General features: G+C 33.0%; 1 protein-coding gene and 1 long non-coding RNA gene across 9 annotated transcripts; one reads left to right on the forward strand and one right to left on the reverse strand.

Moving 5' to 3' along the window:
• Nucleotides 1-772: 772 nt before the first annotated feature.
• On the reverse strand, nt 773-8,091 carry LOC116108445 (O-fucosyltransferase 9). Of its 2 annotated transcripts, none has more exons than XM_031394694.1 (10): nt 7,388-8,091; nt 6,624-6,696; nt 5,615-5,682; nt 5,175-5,263; nt 4,082-4,279; nt 3,120-3,324; nt 2,875-3,042; nt 1,851-2,018; nt 1,511-1,701; nt 773-1,331 (listed from the first exon to the last, which is right to left on the reverse strand). In XM_031394694.1, the coding sequence occupies exons 1-10, from the start codon at nt 7,814-7,816 to the stop codon at nt 1,169-1,171; spliced, it is 1,752 nt and encodes a 583-aa protein (XP_031250554.1). In that variant the 5' UTR covers nt 7,817-8,091; the 3' UTR covers nt 773-1,168. The 2 variants fall into 2 exon arrangements, with proteins under 2 accessions (XP_031250554.1, XP_031250555.1); XM_031394695.1 differs by having other exon boundaries at nt 775-1,331; nt 6,624-6,748; nt 7,388-7,483.
• A 10,044-nt stretch (nt 8,092-18,135) lies between these two features.
• On the forward strand, nt 18,136-23,310 carry LOC116108448. 7 transcript variants are annotated; one of them, XR_004124639.1, is made up of 9 exons: nt 18,136-18,821; nt 19,012-19,314; nt 19,405-20,242; nt 20,339-20,578; nt 20,673-20,823; nt 21,735-21,895; nt 21,974-22,110; nt 22,573-22,671; nt 22,756-23,310. It is a non-coding gene; the product is annotated as an uncharacterized LOC116108448 (long non-coding RNA). The 7 variants fall into 7 exon arrangements; XR_004124641.1 differs by having other exon boundaries at nt 20,339-20,462; nt 20,549-20,823; XR_004124640.1 differs by having other exon boundaries at nt 20,339-20,450; nt 20,549-20,823.
• Nucleotides 23,311-24,092: the final 782 nt, after the last annotated feature.

Below are 24,092 nucleotides of genomic sequence, written 5' to 3' on the forward strand. Positions count from 1 at the left end.
TTTTTTCTCTAATGATTAATTGGTACCTCGAGTTTTTAATTTTATAATATTTCAAATTTTTTATTTTAATTTTCTAGCACTGAAACAAATTAAATTGCTGACTCCGTCACTACATTGGAATGTGGCCTTCTGAAGCTGACAGGTGGTGTAATGTGTAAAACCCTAGAAATCTCAAGTATAAATACAACATAGTCCACTGCCTTTGGGAAGAATTTTACTCAAAAATATATATTCTTAGACTGGAGCGGAGTGTATCGAAGAACAAGAATCTTCTAAAAGCTTGGAGAAGGCCATGAGCGAAATTTTGCTTCAACCTTCATTTGTAAGTTCTCTACTACAAAACATAATGCATTGAGGCATACTTCGATTAATATTATACAACTGAATTGTATTTTAGTTCATGGAGCTACAGTAAAATATACTAGAAACTTAAAAAAAAAAAAAAAAATAAATAAATAAAAATTGCACAATGCTTCGAATTTGCCCTTAGAATGACCTCTTAGGAAGATTAAAAATTCTATATTTTCATGATTACAAGATCAATATATATATATATATATATATACCCACCAAAATCCTATCCCAAAGATTTGTTCACATAATTAATGTTCAAGATGTGCACAAATTCTCCACTAAAATCATAATATGGTTTTCTCAATAAAGACATGAAATGACCCTTAGAATTAATGAAATTGCATATGGTATGAGATCTATATAATAAACATTCTAAAAATTTCAAAGTGTAACATATAATCCACATGATTTGCATCAACATACAATTCAAACTTTAATGAACATAGATCTTATTAATCTACAATAATAATAATAAAAAAAAAGTATCTTACAAAAAAACCTCCTCCTTTTATAACTCCAGCCAAAATGAGAGGAGATTATGAGCTTTCCAAAAATCAAATCCCAAATGACCCTATGTATTATTGAATACAACTAAATTTTTATCACATAATTGTTATTGTATCATGTACAATGAATTTTGCGTGGTGAACTACCGGAGGTAGCAGAATCAATCAATTTTAAAGAATTAAAACCTAATACTTACTCTCTCTCAACTGAAATGAAAGAATTAGATTTGGAATATAACAAATATTGGAAGGAACATAAATTACATGTAAAAGAACTTCGGGTAACCCTAGATTCTATATTCAGATTTTCAAGTTTGTTTTGTTTGTGTTAATGTATTAGTTTTGGTGGTTTTACACATGCAATCTGGCATGGGAAATGTGTAAAGTGACCCACTGGGTTTTCTTAATTCAATTCCCTTTTGATCATTGTGGGAAAGCATATCTTTCATTTGTTTCTTGAAGTCATCCCATCTGCCAAAAAACAGATCAGAATCATATACAAACATAAATTTACTTGCATAAGATGCTTCTAATTAATGATAAATGACCGTGCAATATGAAATCTTTTCAACAAAATAATTAGTTCTATTTCCAAAATTTTTCAGTTGCAAATCCAAGAGCATATACTTATGAGATGGATGACAACGTACCTGATATTGGGGCTATCAAATAATAGTGCTAACTTTCTCTTATCAGGTTTAACAGTCTTTGCATGTCCTTCATATAAATAACGCCTATGACCCGTTAAGAAGTGCGGAAAATTCCCACCTTGCGTTGTGACAAATACTTCACTGTGTAGGCAAACTGTATAGTCAAGAGCAGCCAATCTAGACGAGTGGCCCTACATAAAAAATTTAGGGTATTAGAAAGACTTGACTTGTTCCTATATTTGCCATCTTTCTTTGTGTGCTAATATCTTGGCAAGTTTCCAGTTTGAATAATTAATTATATATAAATTTCAAAAAACATGCACTAGAGCCAATATGATACCTTAAATGCAGCAAGTTCTTCCGGGATAGCTAAAGTATCCTTTGTTTCTAAGCGTGGAAACATCTGTCTAAGAGGAGCCATGTATTTTTCAGCTTTATAAATTTTTCCAGCTGCAACATATACTGAGGTCGTGTTATCAAAACCCATGCCCCTAAGCATCATTCCCACCTGCAGAAATCATCATTGGATTTAAGTAAAGGAATCCAAGGAAAAGAGCTAGTAGACCGATAATGTTTGTAGTTTTGTAGATGAGTATTTAGTGTCAGCAAATGAACAAATTAAGAAGTGATCCAAGAAGAGTTTGGAATTAATGCAAATTAATGATACAGATATATTGTGAAGAACTAAAACTGAGCAGTCCAATAAAATAATTGTTATCTTCTACCATTCGAGTATTAAGGTCAAATAACTTAGGTTTCTTTTAGTATTCTGATCCATCACAATGTCTAACTGTCAAAATATAAGTGTTAAGAAGCATGCTAGAAAATGCAAGTCATATTAAGGACTTGTGAAGAATTGAAGATTGAGATTTGATGAGTTGAAGGTTTAAGTTGATCAGAATTTCTTAGATATGTGTTGATTATAACTTGGAAAAGTAGCCCCAGAGACCTTTAAGCATGATGTTTTGGCATGGGTTGAACATTAAGTTAGGAACTTAGGATCTGTGCCTGCTGAAGGACTTATTAGATTTCAAAAAATAGATGTATATTTAAAGAGTAAAAATAAGGAGAAATCAAAATCTTGGTGTAATTAAATTTGCAGTAGAAAAGAAAGAAAAATAAAAAGAACAAAAAGGCAATAAATCACATGATTAATTTGACCACAGGGTCACATGATTGTTTGGATTTTGATGATAACAAATAGATTTGTAAAATGACTTCAGATATCCCAGTTTATATGAATCATAATTGATTTAAAAGCTGGTTATGGTGAGCCCATAAAATGATCCTAACTTGAAATTAAGGATATAACAGAGATTTATCAAACCCAGTAAAGGAAGAGAAAGAGAATCATAATTTAATACCTCCAATGGAGTCAAAGGACATTTTCCATCTACACGATTTGCACCTGGTCTTATTATTCTTCCTCTTTTCCTGAATTTTCCTCTCCAACTTCTTTCTCGAGCTATATCCATTTCACGTTTCTCTTCCTCCCCACCATCATATTCACAACATGAAAATGCAACCATATCCTTCAAAGAAGAAACAAACAGTTAGAAATAAAACATTGGGAAGCATCACTGGAAAAGTAAAAAGACAAGTTTAGTACTGTTTCAAAGCGTAGGTGCACAGAAACATATTTCCCCCCACTTTGAGAGCTATTCTGAACCATCCGATCAACCATTTTCTCTGCAAGCATTCTTATAGGTTCAGAAAATCTTAGCGCTTCAAAATTGGCCAGGCATCTAAGTCCTTGAATATTTGAAGGAACTCCATGAGCCAATCTGTTGGAGAAAGGTGCAATACGGACAGCCCTGCATCATGAAATGAGAATAATTAATAGTTGCAGTGAGGTAGTGAATGATAGGCACAGTAACCCGTAATTGCATTCATGAAATCAGAATGTGTATTTGCTTGTGTGTGTTTTTTAAACCATGTGAGTGCTTGTGTTCATCTATGTCTATGCATATAGTCATATAAATCAATTATATTACATTCTCAATAGGTGGCAGAACACTGTCAGAAATGAGACCTTCCACATACAAGAGGCATATATATTGAATCCCCTTTATTTTCAGTCTAAATTTTGCATTTTCCGTTAGCATACTCCAATTTATTTTGCATGAATATAGTTCTGCACCATTGTGATAATAGTCAAAATTAAGTGAAATGATTATAAGAAGAACTCCATGAACTATGTGAAAGGATAATTATAACCCATTTTTTATATGCAATAACTGTTTAGCTGTTCAGAAGATCTAGAGCATGACTGAACGTATCATGATGATGTAATTCAAAATTATCTGTCATATAATACGTGAAGCTAAAATGAGCAGAATTTTTTTCCTTCTCTGATATATATCAAACGGTAATAATAATACAATATTAGGCTTCCAATTCAGAAGCGTGCAACGTATATTAATTTGAACTGAAAAATATATATTATTATATTATTGCTATAAAGAGGGTTTTGAATCGACAAAACCACAAGGCAAGTTGAAAACAATCCCTCTGAAATTTGGCCTATTCTTGAGAAGTAGCAACATAAAAGATAAAGTTTAAACTGCATACCCCATCTGCAGCAGTTTTGGCAGGACCTTTTGAAGATAATAGGTTGGGCTAGACCAAGCTTTGACTCTCAAATTTACAATGCTACTTATATTGTGGTCAAACCGTTGAAGTATATCCTCTGGGAGTTCTTTGACCACATTCACATTATTTCTAAGTGCATGTATGAAAAAATCTTCATCAAATATCTCCCCAAAATTGCTGCACCAAATAGAAAATGATCAGAAAAAGGAAAAATCAAACTAACTATTTCAAGAATCTTGCAAGATGTAAAGTAAGATATATTAAAATCAATGGAAGATAACTTTTACTACGGAAAATAATACAAATAACCTCATACTGCTTTGGGGCAGACACAATTCCACAATTATTTTCAACCATATAATTGCAGGAAAAACATATGATATTTTTGCTAGACCATAGCATTATTATGCTCTTGATTTGTATTTTGAAAAGCAATTGATATAGCACTATGAAACAGCATAGTTGTAAGAAGAAAAAACAAGAAATTATTAGTCAACACATCAAGGTTTAAATGGACTATCTAATAGTAAAATGGTATCCGTCAAAGAGCTCAACAAAAAAAGAACATGCAAATGAGCCAGAATTATTAAAAATTCCCGAAAGGAAGAGGAAAATAAAATCGTAGTCAATAAGTTAATAAAGGAAGCCACTGATAAACAAACTTTTACTTGTCCTCTTAATGTATCAAAAAATTAATGTATAAAAAAATGTGTGTATGAAGAAAATAGTTCAAGATATCAGATAAGTTGGAAATTTGAAATGCATATTAAGAGACTTTGCAGAAATCTATGGAACCAAGAAACCAAACGAAACTATGATTGATTCTGTTTTCTACTAACAGTGCAGTCCGTGTCTCAAATGATTAGAACCAATCAAGGTCAGTTTGGTTTCAGTTTCCTTAAACCCCAAAATGAACACTCTGAGCAAACCAGAACTGCTATTTCAAGTCTAAGCACAATAATTAGATTAACATATGGATCCATAAAACTAATCACCAAAGACAGACAGCAAGACGTTCACTGACATGCAAGAACAGCTCCTTACAGTTAAATAACAAAAATAGAACAATCACCTCGAATCTCGCCAGACACTATTTAAATGAAAAATTGGAATGACAAGAGTTGCATTCAGTAGTCCTGCCACTGCCACTGCATCACATATCTGTATTAAGGTAGCAGAGAAAAGTTAAAACAAAAGACAGGTAACTTGAAGGCATGGTTGGCGCCATATGAAGGCATAGAAGTCTTCTTTTATATATATATATATATATGAAACCAGAAATTTTATTTCAATATAATAATTGTTCACCAGTTCACTGAAGAATTGCACTAATACAATTTTTAATGAAGAGAACCATATACAGTATAATCTTAAAGCACAACCTTTAGTCCATCTTGCATGGGGAAGCATGGAAAGAGAATTGAACACATAGACATAAAATAATCATGCATTTTTACTTCCAATATTGCTTAAAGAACAGTAAGAGCATTTATCTTAAGAACCAAAACATACTGATAAGCGTTGCTGGTTCAACCCACCGTTAGCTTCAATTATAAGGAAACCGTTAGACTTGGGCAATTCTGAGAACTCAAAACATAGAACATCAGTAAGTTTCCATAGCTTCTCAAGCACAATAATAAATAGAAATAGAAAAAATATATATATATATTTTGACTCATTGTTTTGAAAATAATAATACATTGAAAACAGATAGAAATCTAAAGCAAAGCTACAGCTGCCAGACATTCTTTTTCCAACATAACATGCCAAATACTGCTACAGAAGGTAGGTCACATGTATAGCCCTTCCATAGCACATAGGCCACAAAACATAGACCTTGGGGAGGCCTAAATATGTTAAATATATCACCTTTTGGGCATAAAAAGAAGCTTCAGTTTGAAGATATACATTCCCTCTTTACCATAAGACTCAAATGAGAGGCAATCTTAGGCAAGACTCTTACAATTTTAATAATTATTTGTCCAGTTTTGAAGAGATCTACAAAGATGTGACATTAGTGAAGAACTCCAAGTTATTGTACCAAGATGCATGAAAGCGTGAGATTAGAGGTTAATTACCCTCCTATAACACCCCTTAGAGAATGGTTACTATAAGACCTTAAAAATCAAGAGATACCTACACCTCCTAATCTTGAAGCAAGTTTCTTAATAGTTTTGAGAAATGCACTAAGTGAAAGATCACGCACCATTTCTAGCTCCCATGCTAGCAATTTCAAACAAAATTTCCTCACTGTCACGCTAGAGGACATAACCTTATGTCCTCACCATACATTTACCATAGAACAGGAGCCTAATGATTTAGCCATAATGGAAATGTTGAAGTGTTTATTGACCTTTTGGATGGTTCTGGTGTTATAAAGTTAGCATATGGTTCTCACTTGTCTGTTATAAGGTGTATTATCCACTCTAGCAAATCCTGATACATGCAATTACTTGATCATTTGATAACTTATAATTTTAAATTAAAACACAAAATTAATTTGTCTCTATAAAACTCAAACCTGCTTCAGAAATACTCCTATTGCTGCACGGCTTCCAACTTTGATGGACTTTCGAATTCCATGCTGTCATCAACTGCATGATTTCCATTTGAGTATTTTTGTCAGTCAATTGTAGTTCACATCAGCTGTACACATAAGATAGAAACTTGAGGAAGTATATTATATGCAATACAAAAAGATAACTAATTCCTGAAGTCTGCAATATAAAAAAATCACATAAAATGCAGTCACGCATTATTTTTTCTTATTTTATTTCGTTAAATAAGTGTCCAAAATCCACATCCACCCATACAAGTCAACAGTTCCTGTCACATATCTCTAACAGATACAAGAGAAAGGGTGGTTTTATTGATACAAAAGCAAAGATCCGAACCAATGCATATAAAAAATTAATTTATGGGTCAAAATTTTTAGGATTCATTTTTGCCATCTGAGAGGAGTCTCTTGTTTTTGTCTAAAACCTTCCAGTCTTCGTAGACTAGTGCTCTGGGCCTTTTGTGTGGACAGCTTATTCTCTAGCTTGTAATTCATTCTCCTGAGATAAATAATTTCCTCTGTTTCTTATAAAATAGCATTCAAAATTCAAAATTTCTGGGTCAGACCTACAGCCAACTGAACTGGAACGGCAATAAACATAAGCAACTAAGCGAGTCGAACTACATTACAGGTCTTTATCATGAATAAGCATCTACCTAAGTGAAAAGAAACGGTAAATGAGTTTAATGAAAGAATAGTAAACAACTGATTCCCCAAAAAGAGAGTACCGCATTGTCGGTGGCGTTAGCTTCAGCCTCCATTAACGGCCAAAGCTTCTCAAAGACCTGCGGACTTCTGTAAACGGAGCCAGGAGGCGCATGCTTATGCACAACAACAACACTCTTCAAATCAACAACATCGAACCCCAATGAACCCATATACAACAACATTACAGATATATACAACAACGGCGCCAACAGAAGCACGCCTTTCCGCTTGAACACAGCCGAAATCAAAACAAGCACCAACTTCTCCACTGAATTCTGCTTCGCGCCTCGCCCGCCAAATCCTGCCCCGCCGCCGCCGCCGACACCTCCGCTGCCTCCACCGCCGGAGCTTTTGGTGCGTCCGTGGCGGAAGCGAGGGGAGGAAGGCGGAGATGCCGCCGTAGTGGAGCTGACGGAGCGGGCGGTTCCGAGGCGGCTGAGGCCATGCATGATTTGAGAAACCCTAGAAAACGGTGAAGATCTAGAAAGAAATAGTTAATAAATAATGGTTTGGTGGTGGTTTTAGACTTTGAGTGAGTGGGAAACTTGAAATTGGAAGGGAAGAAGTGAAGGTTGGGAAAAGAAGATTGGGGGTAAAGTGCAACACAGTAAAAGTAGAGTAGAGTAAATGAACAACAGCAGAGTGGAGAGGATGTTTACAGACAATTATCAATCACGTGGGCTGAATGAGCGGAGCTTTAATTATTATGGATTGGGAGTGTTGGAGGGGGACACTAAAGAAGAGAGAGAGAGAGAGAGGATTTAGAAATTAGAAGCGACCAACTTTGATTGAGTTGCTCAGTAAGACAGTAACACGATCATGATATTGACGGGACATTATCAGTTAATATATGTATAAGTAGGTATAAGATTTTATATTATAAATTTATATAAATATAATAGGAAAGTGTAATAGTAATTATATTATAAGTAGGTAAAAAAGCGATAGAGAATTTAAATTTATATAATCTTCAAAATATTTAATTTATATAATTTTTAATAGTCCTAATAAGTTTTGTTATGAAATTTTTTATCCGATTTATAATTTTATATTATTAATATATTAATTTAAATACATGTAAACTAATATAAACATAATAATAATTATTATATTATAACTTAACATCTTTTATGTTATGTGTATCTTTTTTCTTTTATTATTGTCATTAAAGTATATATATAGTTTGATGAAGTAGAACAATTTTGTTTGGATAATGGATGCAATGTTTTAATATCTAACTTGGGGTGAAACCTGACAAAGTTGTTGGATCTTGGGTTGATCGATTTAACTAGTTTGATTGGCTAAACAAATCGGATGTCTAAAAGTTTAAAATTCAGCAAATACACTCATAAAATTCGTTAAGTTCTTACAAGTTTAAAATTTAACAAACACACCTCAAATACAAATCGACGGTCGACTAGTTGGTGGTGACGACATACCAAATGCAATCTCAATCATCCATTGAGCAATTCTCTAGAAAATCTATCCAATACCTGGCCAAAATCGAGATCTCACCACCACCAACGTTGACAACCCAAGTTAGATCTTACCATTGTTGGTGTCAACAACCCTCCCCATTATCACGAAAATACCCCCCTTAACCTCCTAACCAAAACTCATCTTACCCCACCCTCGTTCGCCAATCGCTGGCAAAAGTCGTTGTTGTTGCAACGAGTTTTTTTCGATCTCTGGTCGATTCACTCATCGAAAATCACCTTTGTCGTCACTATTGCACTCACCGACATTTCCTCTTTAAAAACCCCAACATCATAAACCGGTTTAACCGACCAAGCAGGGCTGAGTTTTAAAACAATGATCGGATGAGCTTTAACAACTTCATTCAGTCTAATACTTCTATGAACTAAAACAACTAGAGGAAATTAGTTTTTTTTTTTTTTTTTTTTTTTTTTAAATAATGCCTAAATATTTTACTTCAAAATAAGTTGAAATTTAATTCATAGCAATAATAGCAAATGAATAATCAATTCAATTCAATGAATTCAATTTACTTTAATTAAACCAATAATCAATATAGTCAATCAAGTACGAGTAATTAATACGAAACAATAAATACATTCGAGAGCATAACAAGCAAGGTTAGTTCAATGAATATAATCAACTAACAAATCGATATTAAAGCAATTAAATAGATATATAATCAATAAAAAACTTATAATTTTCAACCTAATTGACTTTAAGAGTGCCCTTATAATTTTCTCAATTGGCTTCTAAGGTGCCCAATTAGATTTTGGATATGTTTGATACGGTTTCTTTGAATAAAAGTTATAAAAAATAAAATAAGAGCTTAATATAATAAAGCTCATAAGAGTAAAACTTTTGTGAAAAAACCGATAGCTGTTTAGGTTGAAAAATATAAAAGGGTTTTCTAGTTTAAATTCACCGAAAATAACTTTAATATAAAATAATAAATCAAGTCAAATTTATAAAATAAAATAATAGTATTTATGAAAGTTTAACGTTTTAAACAAGCTTAAAAAGAGTTCATAAGAAAAGCTCAAAATTTCGAACTTCTCTCGTAAATCATAAAATAATTTATTTTAATTCTTATAAACATTTGTGAAATACACATAAGCATAAATACGATTCTATAATGCGGAATAAATACTTTAAAACAGAATCGAAAAGCTTAATGTCAAAGAAACAATACCTCCAGCCATTGATGTTCCTCACGGTTTTGCTACGATCTCTCACTCATGTTTGGTACTTCCAAACTCTACTCACTCTATTTAGATGGTGTAAGACTGAAGGGGATTGAGTGATCGAGTCTGGGGACCAAACTGTTGTATTTATAGCCAAGGCTTCTATCAAGCTTCGGCGGCCACGTGTCCCACTTGTTTAGTTTATCATGGGGCAATTCCACGTTCTACGAACGTGATGAATACCTGAGTGGCCCACTCAGGTGCCCCTAAAATGAAGGGGAGCTGGAGACTCATTCTTACGAACGGCCTCCGTGAGAAACGGTCAACATTCTCCCACTTGGTCCACACTTCTAATCTTATGTTTCATCTTAAACCCATCGATAATCTGTATTTAAGTAATAAATACATGAATCATGGCGATAGGTCCTCTAATGACGAGTATTACCTTCCATGTATTATTATGTATTTATTTCTTAAACATTATAATTTATGTGGCAACAATTTCTTAATGAATAAACCCTATGTTTATTCTTGGTCCAACATAGATGAATTTTCTCAAAATTAAATTAAGGTGCACATCAATATGAGAAAAACGTCAAAATAATTAAGAATTATATAATGGAACCAAGTCCCATATTCACTACATGATCCTTGAATTTCAATAGTGGCATACCCTTTGTCAAAGGATCAGCGATCATTAGCTCAGTTCTGACGTGCTCAATGACAACTTTCTTTTCTTTAACACATTCCCTTATGGCTAAATACTTAATGTCAATGTGTTTACTTCGACTCCTACTTTTGTTGTTCTTAGCCATAAAAATAGCAGTTGAATTGTCGCAGTACATTCTCAAAGGCCTAGAGATAGAATCCATAATTCTAAGCCCAAAAATGAAACTCTTAAGCCATACACCATATGAACTAGCCTCAAAACAAGAGACGAACTCAGCTTCCATAATGGAAGTGGCAGTCAAAGTCTGCTTGGCACTCCACCATGATACAACTCCACTGGCCATCAAAAAAATGTATCCTGATGTTGATTTGCGTGAATCAATACAACCAGCAAAGTCAGAATCTGAGTAGCCAATTACTTCCAAGTTGTCTGTCCGTCTATACATAAGCATGTAGTCTTTGATTCCTTGAAGGCACCTCATTACTTTCTTTGCAACTCTCCAGTGGTCTAAACCTGGATTACTCTGATATCGTCCCAACATTCCCACAGCAAATGCAATGTCAGGTCTTGTATAGACTTGAGCATACATTAGGTTTCCGATAGCAGAAGCATATGGAATGTTCTTCATTTGTTCCCTTTCAAGGTCGTTATTTGGGCATTTGTTCAAATTGAACCTATCACCATTCACAATGGGAGCTACACTTGGTGAACAATCCTTCATCTGAAATCTCTTTAAAACTTTATTAATATAGGTTTCCTGAGACAAACCCAAAATACCTCGAAATTTGTCTCTATGGATCTTAATGCCAATGACATAAGATACGTCACCCATATCCTTCATATCAAAATTCTTAGAGAGGAATTGTTTCACCTCATGCAGCAAACCCTTATCATTGATTGCTAGCAAAATGTCATCCACAAATAAAACAAGAAAACATATTTTACTCCCACTGACCTTTTGGTATATACATTGATCCATAACGTTTTCTACAAATCCGAATGAAGAAATTACATTATGGAATTTCAAATACCATTGGTGGGATGCATGTTTTAAACCGTATATGGATTTCTTGAGCTTGCAAACCAATTGCTCACCATCAGTAGAGGGGAATCCTTTGGGTTGTTTCATATAAACCTCCTCCTCTAGATCTCCATTGAGAAATGCCGTTTTTACATCCATTTGTTGCAACTTTAAGTCAAAATAGGCTACTAATGCCAAAATTACACGCAAAGAATCTTTCTTAGATACAGAGAGAAAGTTTTCATGTAATCGATTCTTTTTTTCTGAGTGAATCCCTTAGCAACGAGTCTTACCTTGTATCTCTCAATGTTTCCCAATGAGTCCTTTTTTGTCTTAAAGACCCATTTACATCCAATGACTTTTACACCATTAGGCAACTCAACAAGATCTCAAACTTCATTACTCTTCATAGAATTCATCTCTTTCTTCATGGCACTGTACCATAATTCAGATTCTTTGCAACTCATGGCTTGTGAAAAGAACTCGGGATCATTTTCGGCTCTAATGTTATTGGTAGATTCTTGTGGATACACAACATAATCATTAGGAATTGTTGATCTTCTTGGTCTAGTAGATCTTCTTAATGTTGTACCATCATATTCCGGAGAAGTATGTGGTTCAACTCGTTGTTCAAAAGTTCTTGGCAACTCTCGAACTACCTGATTACTGGAATGTTGTCAGCAGCTTGTGGAACTTCAATGATTGGTTGTTCAGCACCATTTTGTACTTGAGGGGTGCTGTAAACAATAACCAATTTATCACTTGAGGTGGAAGGTTGAGATTCTGAATGATCATTCTCAGAAACTATGTTCCTAGTTTGATCGCTCCCACTGATCAAGTCATTTTCAAGAAACTTTGCATTTCTTGATTCCACAATCCTAGTGCTATGAGATGGACAATAAAATCTGTAATGTTTATACCTTTCAGCATATCCAATGAAATACCCAGTAATGGTCCTTGGGTCCAGCTTCTTCTCTTGTGGATTATAAATTCTCATCTCAGACAGGCATCCCCAAATGCGCATATGTGGCAAACTCGGTTTCCAACCTTTCCATAATTCAAATGGCATCTAATGTTTCATATTTGTTATGAAACATGTAGAGATACATATATCGTGAGTAATCATCTATAAAGGAGATGAAATATTTTTGACCATGTGAGTCCATGTCTGGACTACATATATCAGTATGTATGATCTCTAATATGTCTGAACTCCTATTGGCACATTTCTTTGACTTGTTGGTCTGCTTTCCATTTATATAGTCCACACAAGTCTCAAAATTAGTAAAATCCAGAGTATTAAGTACTCCTTTATTTACTAATCTTTTAATTCTATCTATGGAGATATGACCTAATCTCCGGTGCCATAATTTAGAGGAGTCCTCATTAATAACACATCTTTTAGCGGCAGTGTGAACATGCATTAAATCATAAGTGGCATTGTTTTGTAAATTAATGCAGTAAAGACCATCTGACAAAGTACCATTCCCAACACAATCAGATTTATAAAGTAAGCTGAAAGATGAATCTAAAAAATTAAAGGAATATGCAAAAGGTACAAGCCTTGAAATTGAAATCAAGTTTCTGGAAAAACTTGGAACATAAAAGGTATTTTCTAACTTTAAAACAAAGCCACTACTTAAAATTAAATAGCAAGTTCTTATAGCTTTCACATGCGAGCCCATCTTGTTTCCTGATTAGATGCTTCGCTCACTTTCCACTGGCTTCTTTAGGTTTTGCAAACCCTGCAAGGAATTGAAATGTGGATTGTTGATCCAGAATCAATCCACCATGTGTTAATATTGACATTAACCATATTAGATTCATAACAAACAAATGAGGTTGGATTACCTTAGTCCGCAAGCCATTTCTAAAATTTGATGCATTCCTTCTTCATGTGTCCATTCTTTTTACAGAAGAAACACTTAGAATCTTTCTTGATACCACCTTGGGAAGGCATTTTACCTTTCCCTTTCTGATTGGCTTGATATTTTCCCTTTCCATGCGTTGCCAGCATTGCACTTTCTCCATGTTCCATCACCAGTCTCCCTTCCTCTTGAACACACATGGTCATAAGTTCATTAATTGACCATTTATCCTTATGTGTCTTGTATGAGATTTTGAAGGGTTCATATTGGTGTGGAAGGGTATTCAAGATGTAGTGCACCAGAAAGGAATCCGACAATTCAACCTCAAGATTCTTCAATTGAGCCACAATATCCCTCATTTGCATGATGTGCTCACACACATCTCTCACATCGGTGGGCCTTAGGGATAAGAGCTTCATGATCAGGGTGGTTGCTAGTGCCTTGTCTGAAGTGACAAACTGATCATCAATGGCTTTTAGCAAGTCTTTGACATTTTCATGCTGATTAACATAACCGCAAATACTAGCTGAGATTCTAGTCTTAATGAACATCACGTTGAGACGATTAGATTGCTCCCATTGTTCATAAAGCGTGATGTCCGCTACAGTGCTGGTATCAGTGAGTGCTGGTGGTTAGTCTTTCCTAATAGCATAGTCTTTGTCCATCCACCCCAAATGAAGAAGAACTCTCTCCTTCCAGACCTTATAGTTATCTCCCTTAAGTTCAGGGACATCATAACGAATATCAGAGAAATTTTCAGGTTGTACGATTGCATAAAATTATAGATTACATGCTAATGTTAAAACTGAGGCCTAAATAAACTATCATGCTTTACCAATGTAAATCATGCTTAAAAATTGAATCTAATGACATAAAAATTGCTAGTGGGCTAAATTTCTAATTCAAGCAGATTCATTTATTCTTTATGATTAAACTTCATGATAAAAATATCAAATTATTTACTAAATTCATAATTCCTGTGGATAAATTATGAATAACTTGATATTTTATTCTAATTAATAATATAAATATAACAAAAATTCCTGTGGGAAAAAAATTATCATATTAAGTATAATTAATTACAATTAATGTCTAATATTCTTTATGTGATCCTAATTAATCATAATATATAATTTTATTTAATTAAAGATGTTGTGGCTATTCTCCAATTAATTAAAATTATATGGATCACTAGACATTAAATCCCATAAAGACTAGCTTAATATTACGAATTACATAATTTTAGCAAATAATAACATGTTATTATTATGCATAAAATATTCTCATAATATAAGCATAAATATTGCATAATTAAAACTATAATATTATGCATAACATTTAATATTATGCCTTTGACTAAATATATACTTATCCAAAAATAGCATGTATTAATATAGAGCAGAAATAATCAATTCATGCAAACTAAATATGAGCATATATAATAAATAAATTTGCACAAGAATTATCCAAATTGCATATAATTAAATCAAATAAAAATTATAAGCACAACAAAAATAGCACAACAATTATAAGCACAAAAGGGCAAGGCCCAAAAAACCCACTTCACAAACCAAGTATAAAAGAGGAAAATATAAATGTTGTTGTTTTTCTCTATTTTCAGATTTTTTTTTTTTTTTAAACTGACCCATATAAACAACATGTTGTTTTTCCCAAAATGAAAACAACGTGTCGTTTTTTTTTTTTTTTTTTTTTTTTAAAACTGACCCATATAAACGACATGTTGTTTTTCCCAAAATGAAAACAACGTGTCGTTTTTCTCCTTGTTTAAAAACAGGCTATATAAACGACATATCGTTTTTCCCTATACGAAATGAAGGCTGCCTTAACTAAACTACATGTCGTTTCATCCCAAAACCAAAACTACATGTCGTTTTGGTCATCTTCAACCTCCAGACTGGGTTGCAGGTCACCTTTTTTATTTATTTATTTTTTTTATTTGGACACTTTTGACGTCAAGAAAAAAAAAAAAAACATGTTTTTTAATCATAGAAAGCTTATAAAAACTATTTCCACATGATTTCTAATCTTCTTTTGAATAAAAAGGTCTAGAAATCAAAACTTTAATTTTTTTAAAAACTTTCGGTCAAAAATAGAGTCAAAATAGAACATCATTCCAACGTCAAGGCAGAGATAAAACCTGACTCTGATACCAAATGTAAGCATAAATACGATTCTATAATGCGGAATAAATACTTTAAAACAGAATCTAAAAGCTTAATGTCAAAGAAACAGTACCTCCAGCCATTGATGTTCCTCACGGTTTTGCTACAATCTCTCACTCATGTTTGGTACTTCCAAACTCTACTCACTCTATTTAGATGGTGTAAGACTGAAGGGGATTGAGTGATCAAGTCTAGGGACCAAACTGTTGTATTTATAGTCAAAGCTTCCATCAAGCTTCGGCGGCTACGTGTCCCACTTGTTCAGTTTATCATGGGGCAGTTCCATGTTTTACGAACGTGATGAATACCCGAGTTGACCACTTCAGGTGCTCCTAAAATGAAGGGGAGCTGGAGACTCGTTCTTACGAACGGCCTCCGTGAGAAACGGTCAACATTACAACCAAATAGACTAAAAATATTTCAATAGTGTTTATAGTTTTAAATAAGCTCATTTGGCCACGAGTACCAATTTATTTCAATAGTGTTTATAATCGAGAGAAACAATTTTGAAACCCTATAGGAAATGTGTTTTCAACCTTTATAATAGTTTCTCCATTTTTCATTGATTTTCATTCAAAATTATCATCCATGATTGTTATTTATTATCCATTATAATCAGAATAGATTATGCTTTTGGTTCAATAAAAATAAAGTTAAAAGAGATTTTTGTAATATAATTCTATCAGATTGAAGCAAAAAGTGAAACTTTGACCTTTTAGAACAATGCTCTAGCACTAAAATTCGTCTTTTAGAGTGAGAAATAAAAAAAAAAAAAAAAAAAAAAAAAGGCACTCAAAACTTCGATTTTAGTGCGAAATCAAACTCTCATTGAGTTTCAAGTGAATATCTTCTTAAAGTAAATGGTTTCACATATAAGTTATGGAAATAAAAATTTATGAGATTGTAGTATGGGTTTTGTATTTTAATACGAGTTAATGACATTATCGCTCCAGGTTTTTATTAAATAACAAAAAATTATTATTATAAGGTTGTTAAGTTTTGTGTGTTAAAAACTTAAAATAACAGTAAAAATGTATTTAAGGAATTATGATTCAGATTTAGAACAAAAATCTTCTGAGATTTGATTAATAACAAAAAAAAGGCTTAAATGTCCAACGGCCACTAATGCAGGGTTTATTTGTTATTTTCAAATCTTTAGGGAAACTTTTGTCATTTAATAAGCCTAAGGGTCATTAAAGTCATTTAATATCGTTGGCTATAAGAGATGTTTAGAGGATAAGTAGGGTTTGGGAGGCACGGGTCTAGCAGCCACTCATTCTTGTTTTTGAATCTCTCTTTTCTGTTTTAATTTTCCTGGAAGTTTTGTGGATTTGGAACTTCTCTTCAGAAGCATTCGAGAGGCACGGCACGACTGGCGTAATGTGTGGCGGCTACTCCTTTTGTTTTGAAATTTTCTTTTTCTCTTTTTATGATTTTCCTGAAGTTTAGTGTTTAGAAGTTCTCTTGAGTTGCATTTAATGTTGCAAGTCTCTGGTAGTGTTGTTTGGCTATGGAGGATTTAATGTTTGTTAATTATTTAATTGTTTGCATATTATCTATTAGGTCAAACGAAAATAAAAATTCTAGGGCAATTTTTTTTCCAAGACGGCTAGAAAATTTACAGTCAAGTCAACATTGTTAATTTAAGAGTAAGTCAGTGTATAAACAGAGAAAATAACCAATTTATTTTACTTTAGTTCATTTCTGTATCTGTTTGTGCTAATCTTTAATTTCAAGAGAGAATTTTAAGATTAATTATTATCTATTTAATTTCAGAGGCAATTTTATATCATGTCAATTTTTTTTTTTTTTAATTATATATCGTACGTAACATTGATAAAAGAGATATATTTATATTTTATGTATTGAGGAAAATTTTATGTTTGAGGATGGACGAAAGTGGGCTATTGGAATTGTACTTGTTTTTATTTCTATTTCATTTGATTCTGCTTATTGTTCTTTTTACCTTTTCTTATACTGTAGGCCTGATTCAGAGCTTAGAAAATCATTAAGATATTTTGAAGAGATTGATAATATGTCGTCGAGTGTATAGAACTTGGTTGGAATAGTACTGAAGATCCAAAATTAGATCTTATGTCTAATTGTCGAATGAAGTATGTGTTGTAGGATTTGGGTATGGGTGGTGTAGGGAGACAACTATTTAATGCTATTTTCATGAAATCTCAGTGAGTTTGAAGGTTCTTATTTCATTGAAAATATGGAGAAGAATCGAAGAACGCGGGTTAAGTCACCTGCAAAGGTTTCGATATAAAAACGTTCTTATTGTTTTTGATGATGTGACAATTCAAAACAAATCTAATTACTTGTTTTTGATGATGTGACACATTCAAAACAAATAAAATTACTTGTTTTTGATGATGTGACACATTCAAAACAAATAAAATTAATTGTTTTTGATGATGTGACACATTTAAAACAAATAAAATTAATCGGGGATCTTGAATACTTGGGTTCAGGAAGTCGAATCATTACAAACTTATAACAACAAGGGATAAACAAGTGCTTAAAAATTGTGGTCCGAATGATGCTACCATATATGAAGTCAAAGGATTAAGTAGGAATGAATCTCTTCTACTTTTTCAACAATATGCCTTCAAACAAAGCCATCCCATCTTTGAAGATTACATTGAGCTATCAAATAGAGTAATAAGTTATACCAAAGGTGTGCCATTAGCTCTTATAGTCTTGGGTTCCTTTCTATTTGGTTCCACATAAGGATATCCAAACAATACTGAAGATAAGTCATGATGGACTGGATGATGAAGAGAAATATTTATTTCTAGATATTGCATTCTTCTTTTAAGGATGGGATGAAAGTCTTGTGAGAGAAATTTTAAACTCCATTGCTCTGCACATATTGGAATGAGTGTTCTCATTGCTCTTAACTATTTCATACAACACCATAAGAATGCATGATTTGCTTCAAGAGATGGGAAGATAAATTGTTCGACAAGAATCGATTAATAAACCCGGCAAACATAGTCGATTGTGGCATCATAATGATGTTTATCATGTATTGAGAGAAAATATGGTAAGTACAAAAGACTTTAGCTTTCAATTTCTATTTTATATTAATTGTGAAATCTTGAAAAGTTTTATCCAGGAGATTATCATTTTCATTTTTCCTTACGCATCAGTTCATGTGGTAATGGGCTGGGGTTTGATAGGTATATATATTTGTATAATTGTGCTGTTAACTTATCATTTTGTTTTGTTTGCAGGGAAGTGATACAATACAAGGCATATGCTTTGAAATGTCTGAAATAAGAGAGATATATTTAAATACTTTTGCTTTCTTGGGGATGGATAATCTAAGATTCTTGATAGTGTATAACTCAAAATATAGAGACAATAACACTAAGAAGCATGGTTTTGAAGGCCTTAAATTTGATTTTGCAGAGCTTAGATGCCTTTATTGGAATGATTACCCCTGCACATAGTTGCCTTTGAAATTTTATCATGAGAACCTTGTTGTACTGAAGATGCGCAACGACAATCTTTAGCAACTATGGACTAGTATTAAGGTATATTTGATTCCATATAACAATTTTCTTTTACAAATTTTAAATATTAGATTTTCTAATTCATGTTTGTCATTTCTTCTTCTATTACAGAATCTCGACAATTTAAAATATGTTGACCTAAGTTTCTCAAAACATCTATTTAAAATCCCAAACCTCACACGCGCCAAATATAGAGAGCTCGATTCTATAAGACTGACAAGTTTGGTTGAGATCACTCTTCCAGCTATTCAACATCCCAATAAACTTTTTAATTTGAATCTCAGAAATTGCAAAAGTCTCATCAGTCTTTCAATTGGTATTCAATTAAAATCTAGAGATGTTATTCTCTCTACCTGCTGAAATCTCAAGACAGCTCCAAGTATCTCATATAATATGGAACAACTGTATTTCGATGGAACTGCAATAAAAGGATTATTTTCTTCCATTGAATGTCCTTTCAAACAAGTCGAATGGAATCTTATGGGCTGTTCAAGGCTTGAAAGTCTTCCAAGAAGCATTTATATATTGAAATCTCTTTGATATCTTAATCTATCTGGTTGCTGAAATCTAAAATTGGTTCTGGAGATCTCATGCAATATAGAATGGGGGTGTTAGCTATCACATATGTTTGCAAGTTTGCAGAGTTACCTAATGATCTTGGCCAGTTGTCCTTACTCAGAATTTTAGAATTAGCTTGAAACAATTTTGAGAGCATATCAACAAGCATTGTCAAGCTTTTTAAGTTGTGGTTCCTTGGCATAGGGTTTTGTAATAAGCTTCCATCCTTACGAAAGCTGCCATTTAGTACAGAAAAGCTAAATGCAGAGTGTTGTGAATTGCTGAAAGCATTATCAGGGTTGACAATTAGAAGCCATGGATTTTACGACAGGACATTTAACTTCACCACTTGCTCCAATTCTGACTGGTATGCACTCAGAAAGATATGAAGGTTTATTTCAGTCTCTCTCATTCCCATATGATTTTACTTTCTTTTTCTTTTATAAGTAAAATGCTAGATATTAAATTAACTTTTTTTATGGTGCAGACATCATCTGACTTTATGGACAGTCCTCAAGGTTGTATGTGTTTCTCTGGAAGTGAACTTCCAGAGTGGTTTGACATTCAAAGTATTGGATCTTCTATAGAGCTACCACAAGGTTCGTTCAATCGTAAGTGTGTAGGTTTTGTCTTTGTCAAAGTTCATAATTTGTGCTGTAGTATGGAGGTTGAGTGTGATTTCGTTTGAAATGCAAAGGATCTGGATACAAGACAGCTGCTGAAAAAGGTTTTTCATATATTCAACTTGAGTATATGAAATCAGATCATGTATTCTTGGGGTATAGTTGCAGAACATGTGATTTTCGTGAATTCTCTTCCAGTACAGAGGTCATTATCAATTTCAGCCCAAAAGTGTGGGATTCTTTTGTTGTTCGCTCAAGAGGTTTGAGGTACCTATGAAAAGATCCAGATGTTCCATCTTTGATGAAGAGGGAGAGCAAGGGGATGCACACTCCAAGAGATTGAAATCAGGTGAATGCAGCTCAAGATAATTAAATAATATATATACACCTTCTTTACAGGATATAATTAAGTAATGCTCTTTCCATCTCTATACTATTTTGTTATTTCTTTCATCCTTATGACTAATATCTGAATGATTTTCCTCTGGTTGAGTAAAATTCAAATTTGCAGTTAATTTAAAAAAAAAAAAAAATTATAACTAATTCAAGTGTGTTAAAAATAAAATTAAAGTGCAAATAGCCAAAAAAATACCCTCTAACAATACTGCACAGAACAAATGTTGTACATGTATTATATAATCTCAACCCGATGATATTTTAATTTTTCTTAGAATTTAATGAAGTTCAATTGAAAGGTATCATTATGGTTCCATTAATTCTTTGTTTCTAAATTAATCATCTCAGCTTTTGAGATTTACTATACTTTTTCCAGAAAGATGATCATCAAATGTACTCGTCTAGTGAATAGAGATTGGATTTTGATTTTATTTTTTTATAATTTACAGTTTTGAAATTTTGAGAATAAACTGATCTGTTCAATCATAAATATGTCGATGATTTATCTAATTTTCTTTTCAATGCAAAATATTATTTATATAATGATATAAAAAAATGTTATTGTGTATTTGCTTTTTTCTAAACTGATCTACCTTTTTCCTCTTTCTTATGAGTTTTCCATAGACCAGAATTACAACTTATTTGTGTCTACTAAGAGACATTTCCATTTATGATAACATTTTTGTTGGCTGCCAAAGTTTTCATCCACTAGCAAAAGCTATAGTGTTATACATTTAAAGAATGTCTGAAGTAATCTGCTTTATTCCTTTCCTTAGACAACAGTTTCATGTTGAATTGCCCATCCATTCTTGTACAGTGTTTGGTTTTCACCTTATTTATGGCAATTTAATTTTACATGTGCAGATATGTGGACTGGAGTGGACAAGCATCCCCAAAGAGATTATTCATTGGACATGGCTTGAATAGCAGCAGGAATGAAAATAAGCTATGCTTGTGGAAGTACCCTTCATGACTAGAGTTGGGTAGTTAAAGTGCAAAGCTTTAGAATCCTTGAGCTTTCCCAGGTTTGACTGACAAATTTTAGTTTCAAAACCAGTATTGTATTCTTAAATAAATGTTGCCAGCTGACTTCTTTGAATCAGTTTTTTGCATAGGCCGGATGGCCAGCTGGGGTGGATGAGATCCCTTCACTTCTGGGAGATTTTCAAACCATCTTCCAACGAAGATTCAAATGTTTCATATATTGACAGCCATCTATCTCGAAGGACAACTAAAGATGGTAAACAGTTGTTTTTTTTTATGTCTAGGCTGGTGTATATAATTTTGTTGTCACCATTAGTGTTAATTGAAAATAGCAAAAGCCATTAGACAGAAATATTAATCATACTAAATATTTCAACTTGGATAGTGTCATACTTGCCAAAATTAGGTGATATAGCACTTCATCAGAATACTGGGCTGTGAAAATCCACCATTGGAAAGTATGATATGGCTTGATGTTAAAAAAAAATGTTTTAAATTGGTTTTAGAATATGCTAAAATTTGAAGTTGAAAGTATCCATTGGAAGATTGAAACCAATGGATGACCCTTCATTGTTAGAAATGAAAAAAAGTTTCTTTCATCTTTTGTGGGTACAACTTTGGGATGAGTACTAGCATACGAGCTTGGTTCTTGATATTGTACATGAAACAAAATTTCAACATGTCTTGTCTGATGTTCAGATTATTTGTCGGAATGCAGGTCTTGAGAAAGTGTGGAATGTGAAACCTTTTGGTCAATGGGAAAGAGATTATGAATATTTTGCAGCTTAAATATGGAGGGCCACCTCTTAGGGAGTGGGTAAGGCTACCTATATGCATCTAACTAGGACAAAAAAAAGAAAATTTTTGAGGTTTCAATGCTAATTCACTCTTTACTGTGCAGTAACAAAAACTGCTTGCATGGCAGCTTTCCCATCCCTCTGGGACTGCAGAGGAGGGCCTTGACTGGATGAAGCAGACATACTTCGTGTAAAGCTGCAGTCCGGCAACTCAGTTGATTGATCTAAGCTATAGTTAGCGTTCGTTCTTCGGATTATACATTTTTTTTTCTTTCTTATTTATGAGATACTGAGGCTGGATAAGCACTCTGATGCACGTGAACATCCATCGGTCCTGGATGCCAAAGCTTATTATCTTTGCAGCGAGATGGATTGGGGTCATTCTACAGCAAGGAGATTTTATCTTCCTGACGGCGGTAAGGGAGGGAACGAAAGACAGAGATTCAGGTTAATGTGTGAGTTAACAATTTTGTATAGATCCTCAAATCTGTCTATTAACTTGTATTTAATATCCATAGATTTTGTAGTGTCTAGTTTGAAATGCGCAATTATTATCGTTCTGCATTTCTGATTTGTTATGAAATTCAGTAGGACAGATGGCTTCAACCTCACACGATGATAATATTTATAATCATATTAATGATGCGTAATTCTTTAATAAGGGCATCCTTATTTAAATATTGTGAGGATCATGTTTAAATTTGATTGGATTTATCATCATTGGAGTGAAGCAATATTTTACAAATGAATCTAATGTTATTCAAGCATGATTCTTACAAAATTTACATAATAACGTCATTATTAGAGAATTATTCTATTATGATTCCAGCTTTATTAACACATGTATTTGAAGGGGAGTAATGCTACAGTTACCGATGGATGTGTACCGAATTTGTGTACCGAATGATGTGGTACAATCTTGACCGTTGATTTATTATCAGTTAATATTAATCAACGGTTAAGATTTTGTCACGTGCACAAATTCGGTGTAAACTTTTCGGTAACTCTATCATTTTCCATTTGAAGGGTTGGTCTATAATTTGGTGTAAGAGTGCAAACAATGTCATCACTTTTAAGCACGCCGGGAAGAAATAGGGGAACTAAAATGGCCCCCCTTGTCAATCTAATTTAATTTTTTATTAAATTAATTATATAATTGTTTGGTTCTTTTATAAATTTTTTGAAAAAAAGAATTAATACTAGTTAATGGATAAATGATTTATACAAACACATCGCAATTAAAAAAAGATCAAATTGTGATTTGTTAAAAAAAAAAGGTCATTTAAATGATTTTTCTTATTAAAAATTTATTTATACTAATTTTTCTAATGAAAGGGCAAATAAGTATTAATGAGTATTTTGTTGTGTATTCCGTATTTCGGTTAATCACATTATCTTTTTTAGTCAAACAAGGGTTAATTTTGCAAGCCGTTTCCCGACT

Source organism: Pistacia vera, unplaced genomic scaffold (genome assembly GCF_008641045.1).
Source record: "Pistacia vera cultivar Batoury unplaced genomic scaffold, PisVer_v2 Contig564, whole genome shotgun sequence".
Lineage (NCBI taxonomy): Eukaryota > Viridiplantae > Streptophyta > Magnoliopsida > Sapindales > Anacardiaceae > Pistacia > Pistacia vera.

Coding starts and splice junctions, on each gene's coding strand:
- LOC116108445 (XM_031394694.1), bottom strand. CDS start 7,816: ATGCATGGCCTCAGCCGCCTCGGAACCGCCCGCTCCGTCAGCTCCACT. Junction 5,683..6,623: donor TAGGAGTATTTCTGAAGCAG/GTTTGAGTTTTA, acceptor TTGAGTTCTCAG/AATTGCCCAAGTCTAACGGT. Junction 5,264..5,614: donor TGAACCAGCAACGCTTATCA/GTATGTTTTGGT, acceptor ACCTTAATACAG/ATATGTGATGCAGTGGCAGT.